This window comes from Adiantum capillus-veneris, chromosome 2 (genome assembly GCF_014529385.1).
Source record: "Adiantum capillus-veneris isolate H3 chromosome 2, ASM1452938v2, whole genome shotgun sequence".
NCBI lineage: Eukaryota > Viridiplantae > Streptophyta > Polypodiopsida > Polypodiales > Pteridaceae > Adiantum > Adiantum capillus-veneris.
Window position 1 is genome coordinate 124,933,726 of NC_140932.1, and position 19,047 is coordinate 124,952,772.

At 45.3% G+C, this 19,047-nt stretch overlaps 1 protein-coding gene across 1 annotated transcript in view; it reads right to left on the minus strand.

Annotated features, from left to right (window-relative positions):
• Nucleotides 1–19,047, minus strand: part of LOC147463548 (anaphase-promoting complex subunit 1-like) — a 57,107-nt gene that overhangs the window by 7,368 nt on the left and 30,692 nt on the right. The window contains exons 2-4 of the mRNA XM_086489574.1: nucleotides 14,422–14,515; nucleotides 14,245–14,333; nucleotides 13,862–13,945 (exon numbers count right to left, since the gene is read on the minus strand). Of these exons, the coding sequence (XP_086345700.1) occupies nucleotides 13,862–13,945; nucleotides 14,245–14,333; nucleotides 14,422–14,515 (267 nt within the window). The remainder of the gene's footprint in view (nucleotides 1–13,861; nucleotides 13,946–14,244; nucleotides 14,334–14,421; nucleotides 14,516–19,047) is intronic.

The following is a 19,047-nucleotide window of genomic DNA, read 5'->3' on the forward strand; positions in this document are numbered from 1 at the left end:
CTCTCCCTCTTCTACCCACTTTGAAGCTCTCCTCTACTCTCTCTCCACACAAGCTCTCCTCTAACTCCTATAACTTCTAAGCTCTACTCTCTCGAGTCTCTCCACCATCATGTCATCTCAAGCCAACTCCACTTCTCAAGCCGGTTCTTCTTGAAGGAGGCCCGCCGTGCAAACGTGGTCATGGTGGGATGAAGTCGACTTTAGCACGCGTGGCAAAGGTGGCGGTGCAAGACCATGGACATGCAAGCTATGCCCATACAAGAGAACGGGTGGTTCAAACAAAGTGCGAGCCCATCTTCTTCATGAGCCCGGTCACGAGGTGAAGTTTTGCCCTCGAGTAACTCCCAAGAAGAGGTTGGATCTTCTTGAGAAGCTCACGGTGTATGAGGTCGAGGAAGCGGCCAAGAGGGGCCGTTTTGTTGCCGTTGATCCCTCCGCCACGGCGACACCGCGAGAGCAAAGGGAAGCCAACCTTGACGACATCTCTCGAGGCTTCAAGAGCCATGCATCTACACCGTCCTCTTCCGTTCAGCATCGCCAAAGCACCCTCAACGAAAATTGGAATCCTAAATTGAAGGAAGAGGTGGATAGGTCGGTTGCCCGATTCTTCTTCCACGACCACATTGCCTTCCATGCTTCGCGGTGAGTTTCCCTTGGCATATGCACATTGCAATCTTCCATTTTGTATTCATAATGGGTTCTAACTTCTCGACTCTCGACTCTCCATACTAAAACAACATGCTCTATTTTGTGTGGATAGGTCTCCATACTTTCGAACCATGGTTACGAAAATAGGGGAATATGGCTCCTCTTATGTGCCACCTTCATCGGAGAGGCTTCGCACCACCCTCCTTGACAAAGAGAAGCTTGCCATGGAGCAAGCGGCCCAAGCAACAAAGGATTTGGGAGACCAATGGCGTCTCTCTCCTTGTAGATGGATGGAGCGACATTCGCAAGAGGTCCATCCACGGGGTGGTGGCCTACTCTCGGGGGGAGATGTACTTTGTGGAGTCACATGATGCATCCGATAGTGGCAAGGCCGCGGAGATGCTTGCTGCGGAGTGGACAAGCACCATAGAGATCACCGGCCCAGAGAATGTCCTTTGTATGGTTGCAGATGGAGAGGCGTCAAATAGGGCAGCCGGGGCTATCATTGAGGGCATGTATCCCACATCCATGTCACATTTTGCATGGCGCATTGCCTCAATAACCTCCTCAAGGACATAGGGAACTTGTCATGGATTTCACCCACCATTGGTGACGCCTCTCGAATTGTCTCCTTTGTGCTCAACCATCAAAAAGTGCGCCATGAATTCTCAAAGAGGAGCCACTTGTCCTTGCTCAAATATTCAGAGACAAGATTTGCATTCAATTGGCTTATGCTAGGCCGCTTGTCTACATGTGGCGGAGCTTTAAGGGGCCTCTTTCTCAGTGATGAGTTCCAGGCCATGCCGGAGTCTACATCAGCAACAGGATTGAAATGCCGAGAATGGGCCGACGACGCTGCTTGGTGGGAGGAGGTGAAGACTCTTGACGCCATGGTCAAGCCTATTCTACACCTACTTCGAGTTGTGGATGGCTTGCAACCATGCATTGGCAATGTCTACGAAGCCATGGATCGGATGATAGAGGCACTTGAGAAGCTTGTGCCTGACCTTGTCAGTATGCGGAGATTCATGGCTTATGTGAGTCGAGGTGGAATGGATACTACTCTCCACTTCATGCGGCAACTTATGTGCTTGACCCTGAGTTTCAAGAAAGGCGTCAAGAGACCGACAAGAAGGTGAGCAAAGGATGGTGGGCTGCATTGGAGCGCCTTGAGCCTAGCAGTGACACTAGGCGCAAGATTAGAGACGAGCTACTGAACTACAGGCAAAAGAAGGGCTCCTATGGATGTGTAGATGCACAGCTTGATCGCAACAAGATTGGCTCGGTTTTGTGGTGGGCGGACTATGGAGGAGATGGCCCACATTTGCAGCGCTTGGCTGTTTGTGTCCTTAGCCAAGCATGTACCACTAGTTGCTTGGAGCAACTATGGAGTGTGTACAACCACATTGCCTCTAAGAAGAGGAATCGCCTTGGGGTCGAGAGGGCCAATGATTTGGTGTTTGTGAGCGCTAACTTGCGCATGCTTGCCAAGAGCGTCACACACAAGGCAGATCCCTTCACTGAGTGGGAGATGGCACAAGAGAATCCATCTATGGTCAATACACTTTTGGAGGAGCTAGAGGAGGACTTGGAGCCTCAATGCGAGCCTCCCGAGCCCTCATACGTCGCTGACAACCTCGACTACGACGACGATATGGAGATTCAACAGGCAAGCACTTCTTGAGTTTGATGATCATTGATCACTCGACTCTCGAGTCTAGACTCTTGAGTCTACGATTCTACCTACTACATAGCCCTTTGTACTTTTTGTTATCCTTGAGGCCTCAGGCTTGTCCTAAGTCCTTTAGGCTTTTTGACTCTTGAGCCCTTGTGGCATGCACTTCTCATTTTGTATCCATCGATCATCGATGTTTTATTAGCACATTTCCGCCTATATGACTCGTGTTCTTTGGTCTATTTAGTGTAAATTTGTGGTCAAAGTGATGCTCTATGTGTGTGGCATGTGTGTAGGTCAAAAAATGCCAAAAAAAATCTCTTTTTTTTTTGCCGTTCCGACCCCCGTCCCGGTTTCCTGACTTTTGCCGTCCTGTCCCCATTCCCGACCCCGACTCGCCGTCACATGTAACTATGGTTTGCGATGTTCTTCGGCCTTGGAGAAAACAGTGATGTCGTCAAAGACTGTCTATGTTCTTGAAAGATCATGTCCATCATCCTACTGAATGGTGTAGGAGCATTTGTGAGGCCAAAAGGCATCTTTTCAAGCAATAACTCTAGAGCTCGTCCGGTAAACCACAACATTAGCGCTCCATCTGCTCTTTCTCGAAGACCTTCTTGAAAGAAGCTATCGACAGGAAAGTGTCCCAAAATCTCTCACTGCAGGTGGTGAAAAATGTGTCTACCATGGTCATTTGAAGATGTTTCCATGCCATCAAAACCTTGGCTTTGTACTTTGGTGTCAACCATAGAGATGAGAAGAGTCTCTTAAACCCTACCCAATTGCAAGATGCTCTAATGTGCAACAAAAGAGTTGACCACCAAGTTCGTACATTTCCTTAGAAGTTAGAGAAAAGGAGCTGCTTTTCGAACTTTAGAAGCTTCTTCAGGTTGCCTCTGGAGAAAGCGATGTTAAACTATTAGATAAGGGATGCCGCCTTGTTTGTATCTGCAAATCCAAAGAAAGTATCAAACTTGACACTTCGATCGCCATCCGTGAAATCTTTCTTGGCCTTTCATCATGCATTGTCGACCTAAGTATGTGGGAGAGTAGGTCTGTCATCCTAGTCATCTTCCTCTTCAGTTCTTCATCCGTAGAATCTTGGTCCTCATCCTCGATGCGAGCGACATGTCGACGATGTTTCCTTCGGGAACATGTGCTCATTTCAAGAGCCCTTTTGAGCTAAGTCGGAAAAAGTAGGTTTCCTGCCCAAGTAGCCTAGAAAAAACTTGGGACTTATGTCCCTTGCAAGTTGAAAAATGCCCCGAGCTCTTCATATGTTTGCTCACTTGGCACTCTATCTCCCTCTGGATGTTCTCTACTACGACAGGAGAATTTGAACTCTGCTTGCTAAGGGAAGATGACATTTTTGGCTTTGTTTTGACCTTCATTGACTTAGGGTTCGCTACACTTTGCCATTTCTCATGAACTTCAACCATTGGACGATCTCGTAGTGGCCAATACCACGTGCCAACATAGATATCATTGATATAGAATTTAAATAACTTGAAAATGACTTGAAACAACTTCACACTTGGGAGTCTAAGTCAACATGGAAGAGGCTGAGTTCCCCTTTAGAGAGTGTTTGTTACGTCCCAGACATCAGGATGGGCGCCTGACTTAAGTTTGGCTAGTGTGAACCGACCCTACGTGTGAATGCACCATTGGTTGAAGGGAGGTTAAGAAGGGCAATTAAGGAGTCCAATAAATAGGCGTAAGGTCTCATTTGTGGACCATCTTGTGTGATCACCACACTTGGACTCTAGGCCTTGGGCAGCTTTACCCACACACCCGCTAGGTGTGGGCTTGGTGGTATGGGGAACCAACACTTGCGGTAGAGGCTAGCCCGTTATCTGCAAGCTTCCAGGATAGGGGGTGAGCCTGTATCGGCTCTATGCCTGGGAGATGAGTTTGATGTCCGCTCTCTATGCTCGTCATTAGCTTATCTCTCGGCTACCATTCGTGCGAGGGTGTCCTTGGGAGCTGCCACCCTAGGACATGGCAGTACCCTCCGCATACACGTCATGGTAAGAGGGATTTCACATTCTCGAGTATGTTTATTTTGCAAGCCATTCATGGAGAATAGGGATATTTTCCAAATGCTTTTTGTGCCATAATTGGGAAATTTCCTGAGAAGATTCTCTTTGAGGCGGCTAAGCAACAAGGGTGGTTACGCTTCCCCACGGAAAGTTTCCCCTAGAGACGGCTAGGCACCAAGGGCGGTTGTGCTTCCCCGTACGAAATTTCCTTGGAAATTTCCCAATGAGGCAGTTAGGCACCAAGGGCGGTTAAGCTTTCCCGCAAGAAACATTAAGCTTCCCCGCACAATGTTTCCTGGGAAGCTTCCCCTTGAGGCTTAACCGCCTCAAGGGGAGGCGGTTAAGCCTGTGGGGAGGCGTTAAGCCTCCCCACAGGATGTTTCTTCGGAAGCTTCCCCTTGAGGAGGTTAAGCATCAAGGGTGATTAATTAAGCATTCCATCTATAAATAGGCTCCGGCGAGTCAGAGTGTGATCACTTTGTTCACCACAAACTCTCACTGGCCGGCTGGGGCGAGTGCATCTGGAAGCAGAACTCTCTCTCTCTCTCTCTCTCTCTCTCTCTCTCTCTCTCTCTCTCTCTCTCGGACTTTGTATCAGATCCACCACATTGTAACTTTTAGGTCTCATAGGTCACTTTGGCCTTTTGAAGACGTTAATATAACATTTCATTTTAAGCCTTAAGGAAATTTTAAGTTAAAAGAGATTTTAAGCCTTAAAGTTTAAAGGCCTTTAAGCTTTGAAATAAACTTTTAAAGTTTAAAAGTTTTTAAGCCTTCCCTAGTGCCCTACCCCACATTTGTGGCTCGGGTTCGATGGATCCACCTACCGAAGGGGAAGGCCCGGGTGTAGATAGCTACACCACCCCAAAAAAAACGACGGCTACTTTCAAACGAAGAAACAGAGATACTGTACTATCACCAGGATCCTTAAGAGTCGGGAAAACCTCCAGGATACATGATGAGCTACTGATGGAAAAGGTCCAAGTGATGCTCAAATCAGAGCTAAACTATATGAGGGATGACATCAAGAAGGAAATGCATGCGAACGCTGAGAGCTACAGGAACTCCATGTATGGAGACATGATGAGAGAACTAAGGAGAGAGATGAGGGGGATACAGAATGAGGAAATTCAGATCGTGAAAATGGAATTAGGAAACCTAATCAAGGCCGAAGTAAATGTAACAGAATGAGTTATGCAAAAGAAACTCGACGAGGCAGTAGCAAGTTTTGAAGCATGGAGAACAAATATGGAAAAGCAAATGGGGGAAAAAGACGCAATAATCGAGGAGCTAAACGGAGAACTTGCGGCTTGCAAATCTGCAACTAAGGAGAAGGGAGACGACCAACCTTCGGTGCTGAAGGAGCTCGAGGACATGAACGATCAGATGAAAGCTCTACGGGAAGGAGATGAACAGAAATCGAAAACGGCATCTTCATGGGCGGAACCTCTTGTTAAGACACAAGAAAAGGTTGATGAAGCAGAGAAATGGATTGAGGATGCGAAGAAAGGGAAGGCCCAAATGCCTGAGACCACACCTACCTTTACCATTATTAATATGACCATTGAGGAAGAGCAGAAAAGGAAGAATCGGGCTCTGCATGTGCAGGTCACAGGAGTCAAAGACAAAGAGAATGTAGATGAACAAGTGAGGGAACTGCTACAACGCATGGGCATCACAGAGCCTACTCACACAAGTGCATGGAGAGTGGGCAAGAAAGGAATCGACGAGAAGGAAAACGTAAAGGATAGGGCACTTATTCTCCGCTTCCCGAATATAGAAATAAGGAAAGAATTTCTAGAGAAGAGGCCAACTCTTAAGAAAACCGGTATTTTCCTGGGAGATGACCTTACATTGGCACAAGTGGCACACATGCAAGAGTTGATGCCAGAGATCAGGGCAGCAAGAGAAAAGGGGAAAATCGCCTTTTATAGAGGAGGGAAAGTAGTCGTTCTGGAAAAGCGCTCAGCATGACGGTGCGAGACCTATGGGGCGATGCTCCGGATAACGGCGCTGAGTTCTAATGGATCATATAGGCTAGATGTAGCTGCCTTTGAAGACAGCTTTAGGGACAGAGACATAGTTTTCTACTCAGAGACACACCAGATACTGGGACAACTTATGCCACATGTGAAGGGGTATTTATGGGAAACAGCTGGTCGACCAGACAAGAGATCTCTACGAGGTAGCCGGGGTTCAGGAGGAGTAGCAGTCTTATTTAAAGAGGAGCTGAGACCACTACTACAGATTATCAGGAAAGATGAACAAGCAAGGTATATGTGGGTGAGAATGAGAGCCGAGACAGGTAGATTTCTATATATCGCTATATGCTACTTCCCTCCAAGTACATCAGTCTACTCCTCACCTAAAGGACAGTCCCCTTTCTCCATATTGAATAATGACATATGGGAGTTCTCTAGAGATGGAGACATCGTTCTCTTAGGAGACTTTAATGCCAGAACGGCCAACTCTCAAGCAGTATTCTATGATACTTCTGAGGAAATGCTCAGAGAAGTGGATTTATCACGGGAGGGGCTTACTAGAAATTCACAGGATAAAGAACACACTGAATATGGGAGACATCTCATGGAGATGGCAACTACACATGGTTTGGCCATACTTAATGGTCTAGAGAATTTCCCTTTATCTGGGGGATTCACATGCTTCCAGCACAGGCATGGGGCCAGTACAGTGGATTATGTCATGACTTCACCAAGCTTTATTTCTAGTATCGAGGACTTTAAGGTGGGACCCAGACCGGTTGGGATTGCAGTGGATCATGCTCTCTTGACCTTATCAATCTCCTTCCAATACAATGCCTCTCAAGTCCAAAGGAAGAAGACACACACAAGATATACTTTCACGCCAGAGACTGATTCAGTCTATGTGGAACAGATCTATAATAGGATGTGGGCAGCCGAGCCAGTATATACTATAAAGGAGATTACCTCTCAGCTAACAGAGATACTACATGGAGCAACACAAGAGGCATACCCACATACTCAGCCTGATCAGAAGAGAGGATCTGGGAACATGCCTCAAAATAGTTGGTACGACGAGGAATGCAGAGACACAAGAACCCAGGTCCAGAAAGAGCTTACACTTGGGATCATCACATATAAGCAGTCTCGGATTGCTCTTCGACGTATAGTACGTCGCAAGAAAAGGGCATTTTTAGCCAAACTGGAGAAGGATTTATATCAGCTCTTCTTGAGTCAGGACTCACATGAGGCCTGGCGTTTATTTCACGAGCACTCATCACCTTCGACAATTACTTCTCCTGAGATTTGGGGTCAATATGTAACATCATTATATACGGTATCTGGACAGCCTCCATTACCAGATCCGCTAGAGCCACGCCCTGCTACTAGTACTTTCTTTACTGCCGAAATGGTGGAAAAAGCCATTGATAAGATGAAGACAAGAAGAGCATATGATCATGAGGGTTTAGTAGCAGAACATCTGATCCATGCAAGGGATCTACTTTCAGAAGTCCTTGCTCGTCTGTTTAATCGGGTCATGTGTGGGATTACCTGAATCTTGGAAATTATCTACTATCGTACCTATTTTCAAGTCAAGGGATCCTATGATACCCGAGAACTACCGTACCATTATGGTGGGTCACACATTGACCCGACTGTACGCATCCATTCTGGAACAAAAATTGAGTAGATGGGCAGAGAATGAGGGCATAAGGGCAACAGGACAAGCTGGATTCAAGAGGGGTTATTCCACTTTAGATCACATTCTTACGCTCAGAGCCATTATTGAGGAAGGAAGAGCAAGCGGGAGAAGGATGTATTGTTGCTTTGTGGATTTTCGGAAAGCTTTTGATACAGTACCAAGGGCTAGATTGCTGCGCAGAATGCAAGAGTTAGGGGTCCCCAAAGAGATTATCTGGGGGATCATGGCCTTATAAGGGTCAGTAACTGGTTATGTACATACTCCAGAAGGGGATTCCGACATTGTTCATTCCACCGTTGGAGTAAAGCAGGGATGCCCACTCTCCCCTACTTTATTTGGTATGTATATAGATGAGGTATCAGATTACATTGATAGAGAGGGTGACAGAGGTGCTCAACTTGCAGGGTCATGGATCCCTTTGTTGTTGTATGCAGATGATATTGTATTGATAGCAGAATCACCAGATGGAATGTAGAGGCAGTTAGATGCATTACATAAATTCACGGAGGACAACGGACTGTCAGTAAATTTGGGTAAAACCAAAGTTATGGTGTTTAACACCACATCACAGTGGGTTAGGAGATTGGCACCTACATTTGCATATGGCCAGGATACAGTAGAGTACACAGATGCATACACATACCTTGGTGTGGTATTTACAGGACCGAAGTTTACTCTTAAGAAAGCAGCGGATGCTAGATTGTCCAGAGCCTCTGCGGCCTTGGGAGGGTTGGAGAGGATGTGTTCACAAGTGCAGTTTCAGGAACCATGAACAAAACTTTGGCTCTTTGATACTGTGGTGGCTTCGGCTATGCTGTATGGGGTCCAGATTTGGGGACCATCTGTGGATCAGGATAATTGGAAGTCAATGGAGAGACCTTTGGTATCTATGATTTCCCGAATGATTAGAGCCAAGGCCTCCGTACCACACGCGATTAGCCGAGTGGAACTAGCTGCCCCTCCAATAGAAATTGAAGCTCTTACCAGATCAGTGTCCTTTATACATGGTTTATGGGATACAAATAATTGCCGATATACTAGATTGGCCCTCGAATCCTCTCGACAATTAGCAATGAAAGGAGATACATCATGATGGTATGCGCAACTGTCCTCGTGGTTTCACAGACACGAGTTCAGTATGGAATGATTACCCCCCTTCCAATACTCTCTTGAGGCTCCATCACTGGCAATCACACGAACGGAGATGAATAAAATCATCCGCCAGGATCTTATACAGTACAATGGGGTGTCGAGGCTCAGATGTGCAGGGATGGTGAATCAGTGCTCTGTGTATAGACTCACTCTAAACGACTACATGAAAGATAATACTAATGGCCCAAAACGACTACTCATATGTACAACCATAAAGAGCCACCAACGGCTCATAAATGTCCAGTTAGCTAAGTCTATCTCCAAACTGAGTGGTGGTGGTGGCCTGGCCACGATGTCCACTAGATCACCGTCGGTACCCTGCCACGTGTCACTCCCAAGCCCAGAGGGTCAGTCTAGTGTGAACCAGACCAACCGTAACCAACCGTCCAATTGTCAGCCTGTCCTGTGAAGTGACACTGTAGCCCTGCTACAGAGCTCCAGCCACTACTACACATAGTTCGGAGAGATGATCAGGCCAGATACATGTGGGTGAGGCTGAGGTAGAGACTGGACGTTTCTTGTACATCGCCATATGCTATTTTCCTCCCAGCACTTCAGTATATGCTTCACCGAGAGGAGTCTCCTTACTTTGTACTTGATGATGATATTTGGGAGTTCTCCAAGGATGGAGACATCATACTATTGGGGGATTTCAATGCTCGTACAGGCAGTTCACAGACGGTTTTCTATGACACCTCAGAGGAGATGCTCAGAGAGCTAGAGCCAGAGGAGATGGGGCTTGAGAGATGCTCACACGACAGAGTGCATACAGAGGAGATCAGCACCTACTTTCACATATGGTCATGATACTGTGGAGTATATAGATGCATACACGTACCTTGGGGTAGTCTTCACTGGGCCGAGGTTTTCTTTGGTGAGAGTAGCAGAGACTAGATTGACTAGAGCTTATGCGGCCTTGGGAGGCTTGGAGAGGATGTGTTCGCAGGTTCACTTCCAGGAACCTCAGACAAAGCTATGGCTCTTTGATACTTTAGTAGCCTCAGCTATGATGTATGGGGTTCAGGTATGGGGACAATCTGTAGGCCAGGATGGTTGGAGAGGTATGGAGAGGCCCTTGGTATCTATGATCTCTTGACTACTTAGAGCCAAGGCCTTTGTACCTCACGCTATCATTCGAGCAGAGCTAGCTGCCCCCCCTATGGAGATTGAGGCACTTACTAGATCAGTCTCCTTTGTGCACAGCCTATGGGATACTACTAGAGACAGATATGCTAGACTGGCCCTTGAGTCTTCCAAACAGTTAGCGCTACAGGGGGACAATTCATGCTGGTACGCACAGATGACATCATGGTTTCAGACGCACGGCTTCACCATGGACATGATGCCCCCTTTCCAGTACTCTCTTCAGGCACCCTCGCTGTCTCTTACAGGGGTGGAGATTACTAGACTCATTCGTCAGGACCTGATCCAGCTGGACACTAGGAGTACATGGATAGACCCGCCTCAATAGTTGGGCACGAAGATGGCTTTCTATAGAGAGCATCTTCTCCACCTAATAGAAGATGGGTTTGTGATTTGACCCAGCTACATGGACACACATATGTCCCATGGTTTGCGTTGTGCCATTGGTCAGATACGCACATCCTCACATCATCTCGAGATTGAGACTGGTAGATTCCAAGGGATACCAGCAGACAGCAGGTTAGGCCGCTTATGCCAGATAGAGCCAGAGACAGAGTTACATTAAATAAGTGATTGCACAATGTACTATGAGATACGGGGCCGTTTCCACTGCCTATTCAGAGAGGGTTTCGGTCCTTTATCTAGGGTCATGAGTCATGAGGATCAGAATTGTCTTGGACTATAACTACTTGAGTTACACAGACATAGAGACACTTTACTGGGGAGAGCTAGAGAGAGATAGATTATAGCTTTCTTTTCACTAGATAAGGGACAGCCAGAGGAGCAGCCACCACCGCAGAGCTCGGCCCAAACTCACTTGACCACTATTGGCACTCTTATCGACCGAGCACTAGAGCTACGGAGATCCAAATGACCACGACTGAGGAGAGGAGCTACGCAGCATAGACGGAGACTACAACAGCGGATTTGAGCTATACTCTCTCGACATCCAGAATGCAGATGAGAATGGATCCTCACCCTTTTTCCACCCCCCATTTTGTCATTGTTTCACATTCACATAGTTCCAGCTTGTAGCAATAATATTTTGTTCTGTTTCTTTGTACCCAGACATGATATCAGATTCACCATTTTGTAACAAATTGGTCTCATAGGTCATTTTGACCTTTTGAAGACGTTAATACAACATTTCATTTCAACTCTCTCTCTCTCTCTCTCTCTCTCTCTCTCTCTCTCTCTCTCTCTCTCTCTCGTTTTCTTTTATATCCACTACATTTTTCTTATTTATGTAAGTGCCTTGGGGCATTTTCCCCAAGCTACCCTCTACTACATACTCCTGCCTATCACTATCTACGCGCCGCTAGAACATATCAACCCATGGAGGAAACACGAGATTCTTCTCCCAATTCCACACACACACGAGCATCGTCCCGCAAGCTCTCCTTCTCTATCTCCTGCCGCTTCCGATGCCTCTCTCGTATCTGTGCTCCAATGCCAACTATAGGAAATGCAAAAGCAACTCTTGGAGATTCGCACCATGTCAGTCCAGTTTTTGCCCGCGGCCCTAAGAACTTCGCCTCTTCCATTCCATCCCGACCCCTTCAAAGGGGAGCGGAAGGAGTGTGAAGAGACCGCCATTGACTCTTGGTTGGCAGAATGGACACCTACTTTGATTTGTACCGTTTTATCGATGCCCAGTGCATCAGTTAGATACAAATCATGCTGTAATGCAAGGCCTACACATAATGGGTAGGATTATGCCCGTCAGCTGAGGACTTGGGCAAGATGGAATGCTACAAGAAACCGTTCAAGTTGGAGATGGGAAAGAAAGATTTGGATGCTTACTCACAAGAAATGAAAGACCTCGTCCACAAGACGAAGGCCTTGGAAGACCGAAAAGTCATTTTACACATGCTGTATCGATTCGGATTGCCAAGGGCATACCAAAATGAGGTGCGAGTGGACAAGATTGAATGCTACAAGAAACTGTTCAAGTTGGAGATGGGAAATAAAGCTTTAAACACTTACTCACATGAATTGAAAGACCTCGTCCACAAGACGAAGGCCTTGGGAGACTGAAAAGTCATTTTACAAATGTTGTATCTATTCGGATTGCCACCAGCATACCAAAATGAGGTATTGTGCAATCCTGTTCCATCATTGGAGGACATCTACAAGTTCGTAAAGAATTAAGACAATACTTTGGCCGTGTCAAGGAGTGGCCCGACGGTGGGGGAGACCGCTAACCGTGGTACCTCTTCATCAAAGTGTAAGCGCTTCACTACATCGACTGCACCTCCACGGACGAAATTCAGAGACAACAACAAATCAAAGGCAGCTTGTATGGAGGATCATAAGAATAATCAATGCTTTGACTGCCATCAAACCGGTCACTTCTGCAGTGATAAGACATGTCCCAAGCGAAAGAGCAAGCCGGTTATCTTTGCACCAACGAGTACTTCGGTAAACGCCAACGACAATCTAGGTACTTTGTCTTGTTTTAATTCATAGAGTTTTCATGTGAATGCACATAGCTACTCAGGTTGTCGCGTTGACAAGGCCGCGTTAATAAGGTCGTGTTTGGCCCACATGATCTTCTCCGCGTTAAAGGAGAGATCAATGGCCAAGCCGTGACGGTCTTATTCGACAATGGTTCTACTCATAATTTTATTTCTATAGCCCATCTATGCTTATGTACGGTTATGAGACGAAACCACCGATTGCCAATGGACTCAAGGGGGTGAAGATGTGGTCAATCGTCGATTTCTTGCGCGATATGCCAGAAATGCTCAAGATTCCAAAAGAAAGCATAAAGACGGTACAGGATCGTGCCACTTTTTATGCCAATCAGCATCCACAACCTCGCAAACTCTAGGAGGGCATGTGGGTGCACCTTAGGATACCGAAGGATTTTGAAATGATCTGAACTGGTCCATGCTTGAAATTATTTCTTCGCTATTTGCTCGAACTGTTACTGTTGGTACAGCCAAAGGGATTATTTATCGAACGGAGTTCAAATACAATAGATCCGCAGTGTATGCATCCAGCCCTGGTGTTTGCACCTTCTCTGTGGAAGCTGCCAAGAAAATCTGAGATTTGTGAGAGCCGAGGGCCAATGTCATCCCCTCAGACAGGGCAGATAAGGGTACAAGGAATTACTGGAGGATTGAAACTCCAACTTATGCGACCTGACCATGAATCGTTACTATTCAGCCATAATTCTAATGTCTCTTTAGGGAGGGTTTTTTGTACATCTCCTTAATAAAGACTACAATATCCAAGATGGTCAGGACTGTTTCTCCTTGCCACCCTTCAAGGGTATATTTAGAATACAAGTAATCAATAACACGATGCCTCAGCTTCTTCGCAATTGAAGTGTGGCCTGACTGTCCACCTAATTAACAGACTCCATTAATCCCACCTGCAACCAGTGACCCACACAAGAAAGCTCAAAGTAAAGTCCACCAATCTCTTCACTTATCTGTACTGTGAAATAAATAAAATGCAGCAGCTCAGCAAAAAAATGCAAACATTTGACTAGGTCTTGTAATATAAAGCCAACCTGACCATTATTCTGATAAAGATCATCGAAATTTCTGGGCACATTTGCGAAAGCGTTGCCAGATGTTGCATTTGAATGTCTTCCCTGAGAAAACGTACCAAAAGATGGAACCGAAATGAAGAATCTTTTTTGAGTACCATGCAAATGGCTATTATGTATGAGCCAGTCTTGGCCAATGTAAACTAGTTTTTCACGGCGTTATCTCACAGCTGCTTCCTATTGTCTTCATACTATAAGAAGCCCTAAAACGTGGAGAAAAGGCGATAGTTAACAAAAGCAGTGTGCTTGCAGAGCCAACAACGAAGAGCAGAACCCTTCTTTGATGCAAATGTGCAACTTGTAAAGGTCAGGAAAGCCATGGGTGAGGGTCTACAGAATAATACCTCTCCAGGCTCTGTCCCTCCTGACATGTAATGAAGAAGCCGCTCCTCAATTGACAGATCTGCCAGTCCCCATGCACTCTTTCCTTTTCCTGTATGCTCCAACAAAATGTTTCAACATCAATAAACTTGAATTGGAATACCCTGCTGATGCACCCTGCATGCATCCTGAGCTGTTACCTAATGTCACTAGTCCCAAAGCTAGGCCAGCTGCAAGTGCATAGCCCTCCCTTTCAAGAACATTATCGCTGCCTGGTTTGCGACCAATCTCTGCCTACAACAGATTTGATCAATGTCAACAAAGATGAAGAGCAAAACAATATCCATGAAGTAAATAGATAAATAAATCATTTATGTCAAGCCAGACAAAGTGAGTAAAAGTAAATAGTCGAGTCCACACAGCCAAAGATGGGCCAAAAGACAAATTGCCTAAAGTAAAAAATTGTTGTAACAATCATTTACATGAAAAAAATATAAGTAAAATCCTTAATATTCTAGAATCTAAGTAACCACATAATATAGTAATCAAATAAAAATCCTTTTTTAACACATACAAATAAAGTCTTAAAATCCATAAAGTATCGATGAGCCGTGCACAAAACGCCCTTGCAATATATATATTCCTGGTGATCCTTTCATGTGCAAGCAAGAACCTGGCATGTTTGATTTTGTGACCATAAGCCTCTATTGAGTCATCTAGATGGGTTAAGCATTGCTTGTGGCCACTCACCAGTAGTATCACTTATTGCACTATCATTGGGTTAATTTAGCCTATAGTTACTGAACTAAAAGAAAAACTTGGACAAATTACTATGTAATGACAAGGATATAAATGAGTTTATTTCACTCATATGGTTGTGGCACCTCAAACAGCTCAAAAGCCTCATATAGGATTCAAGAACGGTTGGATAGAAAAATCCATAGATTTTTCACCCACCCACTTTGCATCTGCTGTGCAAACATCATCAAACGTCAACTACTTGCAAGGCCACTTCTTGTCACCCTCTCTTTGTGTAGTGAAATTTGTGCTCAAGGATATGTTACCAAGGGTAAATCTTCAAGAATTGCTTAATTTGGTTATCGCCCTATGTATAATTTCAATAGGATGACATAAAAAGCATAATGGATTTTCCAAGTCGAGGATATTTTCAATCTAAATAAACCCTTACTCATTGAATGGGTGTCACGAGTTGGGGCACCACGTGCCAACGGAGAAAGAACAAACTGAACAACTTTAAGCACTTCAAATAACAACTGGACTAATAGAGATGGAGAGTGCACAACACACAAGACGGGGAGTGGCCGAGTTCCACCCCAAGAGAGCACTCGCCCCAAACATTGGCGCCCCTTTCGGTATTTCTTTATATTGCTTCAACTGAGTACAATGCCGGTACTCCAATCCCTGCACCTTTACACTGAAGCATGCTAGAGAATGAGCCCTCTGCACATATTTGACGGCCCTTGGCCTTGAAAAGCAATTACATGAAAAGCAATCAAACTCAGCTGCTAGCGCGTTTTGCAGAAATCCGTACAGCTGCCACATCAGCATGTCAGCGCGGAATCCGAGATTTCATACAAGCTGCGTGTTTTTATGCTATGTGTGTGTGTGTGTGTGTGTGTTGGCCCCGCTTTAATTTTTAATGCCTTTAGGTCACTTAGGCCCCATCGAACGGGGTCCCATAAGTTGGTGGGGACCACTCGACAAGACTTTGTAAGTCGGTAAACTTCTTCTGCTACTTCTGCTTCTTCACTTAGGGTTTAGGCTTCTCGACCGGGATCTGCAAGTTGGTTCCGTTCTTCAGTATCTTGACACGTCAGCAATTTGTGACATTCCCCCTTCCTTGAAAGAAAGTAGTTGTCTGTGATTATAGCATATCTGCAAAACAACTCAAGTTAGCTCAAAAATTTCCGAGGGTCAATCCAAGGGACAATCAATTTTCTCATTTCAAATCGAAGCTCTTGATTTCCTAGGTCGTTGGCTTCTCAGAAGAATCTCATCCAATAAGGAGTCTCATTCCAGATTGGAGCTCTTGATATCCTGGGTAGTTGGTTTCCCAAAAGTATCTCATCCGATAAGGAGTATCATTCCAAATCGAAACTCTTGATATCCTGGAACGTTGGCTTACCAGCAATATCTCATCCAATAAGGAATATTTAGTGGTTGGCACATCACATTGCAACACAAATGCTCACATATGCATGTTACAAGACACAATGAACAGCGCCGCTGAGCACTCCCTTGAGACAGACGGTCTGCAGTATGAAGCTACTCAACGACTACCTCGTCACTCCCCTCGCAAATAACCTTTTTAGGTTATTTGCGAGGTCAGGGACATGAGCTCAGAGGACTGGTACAACCAAACGCACCTAGACCGCAACCTACATTGCTAGGAGATTCAAGCATACAACCAAACGCTCCCCAGACATCCCGTCTACATCGTTCGGAGGTTTTCTAGCATACAACAAAACGCTCCCTAGACATCCTATTTGCATCGTTCCGAGGTTCAAACAATACCAAAATAGCATTTCTTACTTCTCCACCCAGGAGTAAAATCACCAATCATTGAAACCAGTATTACAACCAGTCAAAAATTCAAATCGGCACCAAGACATGTTCAAAACAGATACCATCAATTTCAAACAAATTCCAAACAGAATCACCAAACAAGTTCTCAAATAGAACTCAAGCTTTAAAAGCAATCTTGACATCAATCAAGCTCGAAAAGTCGACTGACTTTCCACCCTTGGACCAACACCAAAAATTAGGATTAGGTTCCTTCCATAAGGTCGTAGCCGACCATAGCATGGTCCGTCAACTCTTGGACAAACAATATTTCTCTGGCAGCGATGGTAGTCCCAAGACATGTCAATCACATCGGACCTCCAAGGTTATTAGCTCAAGAAGAGACACCTACTGAGAGATGTCGAGAAATTTCAAGTTATAATTTGCTAGGGTTTTTGTGACAAGCATTTCAGTATACCCCACTCTGCCAGAAGCTGCACTCCGAAGGAAGATGTATGAAAGCATGTAACTTCGGGCAAAAAGTTTCTTGAAAGCTTGCCAAGTCCTTGGAGTATGCGGCTTGGTAGCTATAGACATCCACCACTGCATGACACAATGGCCTTTGAGAAAAAAAGTGGCTTGAAAAAAAAAAAAATTGATCCTTCCCGTGCAAGTGATCTTTATGGCTTATGCCCTCTAAGACAGAGCGATGCAGACGGGAGCACGCCTATGTGGGATGAAGTAAGGGTGGGAGTGGCTAATAAGTCCAGGGTCAGGATACGAAGATTCTTTAATAAGATTCTCTGAAAAACTGGAAGCGCCATCTTGCTCTGTCTGCTCTTTGGTAGGACCGGTATGCTTTCAAAAAGGCACATGCTTGAAGCTCTGATACCACTGTCAGGACGGGACACCACTTGAACGTGCCAACGGAGAAAGAACAGACTGAACAACTTTAAGCACTTCAAATAACAACTGGACTGAAAGAGATGGAGAGTAAACAACACATGAGATGGGGAGTGGCCGAATTCCACCCCAAGAGAGCACTGGCCCCAAACGTTGGCGCCCCTTTCGGTATTTCTTTATATTGGTTCAATTGAGTACAATGCCGATACTCCATCCCTGCACCTTCACAGTGAAGCATGCCAGAGAACGAGCCTCTGCACATATTTAAAGGCCCTTGGCCTTGAAAAGCAGTTACATGAAAAGCAATCAAACTCAGAAGCAATTGGTCCCGAGAGCACTAGCGCCAAAATCTGCCAGCGCGTTTTGCGGAGATCCGTAAAGCTGCATCGTCAACATGTCAGCGCAAAACCCGAGATTCCGTACAAGCTGCCACGTCATCAGTTTTTACGCTTTGTGTGTGTGTGTGTTGGCACCGCTTTATTTTCTAATGCCTTTAGGTCACTTAGACCAATGGGGTTCTACAAGTTGGTGGGAACTCTTCTTTAAAAGCTAGGCCACTCGACAAGACTTTGTAAGTCGGTAAATTTCTTATGCTGCTTCTCCTTCTTCACTTAGGGTTTAGGCTTCTCGGCCGAGATTTGTAGGTTGGCTCCGTTCGTTAATGGCTTGACACGTCAGCAATTTGTGACAATGGGCCACCTCAAAGAGCCAATAATACCTTAAAGATAGTTTTGGAAGCTTGTCCCAAACCCTTTTTGAGAACCCTATTTAGAATACACGACGTCCCGTATTGAAACGTACAATACGTCTCATAACGTTTTCTACTAGCGTTTTTTTGCTCAAAACGCATGTCTTTTTCTAGTTGATCAATTGTGTTTTAGAGCTTCATGGTGCTTGTTTATGTATGCTATGGTTAAATATTGAAGAGTCATTGAGGAGGTCCATGAACCGCTTCATTTGTTCTTATTAAAGTACCATATCTAAAAAAGTTGACGTATTTTATTTTTTATCCTCAAAAATACGTCTAGTATGCGTATTGTACACCCCGTATTAAACATCCCGTCCCGTACCGTAGCTGCTATGCTTTCTGTTAGGACCTGTGCTCGCATGCACATGCCCGGAAATGCCTTGTGTGCGAGCTTTCCGCAAGGTTTACTGTTCTTGTGTGGGAATGTCCTCTAGTCATAGGCTCATGAACGGGGACCATCCATACCGATGTTGCATCGTATTGCATATTTATGTGCTTGTGCCCTTGATTTTTGCATGCTATTTTCTTGCATGAATGGCGTGATTTGTTTTGGAATAGGGGACACACATTTCAAACCATGCATGTGTTGCTTGCTCACAAGTGATAAGTATACCCCTCTCTTCGTGTTGAGAAAATCCTAGGACTAGAACCT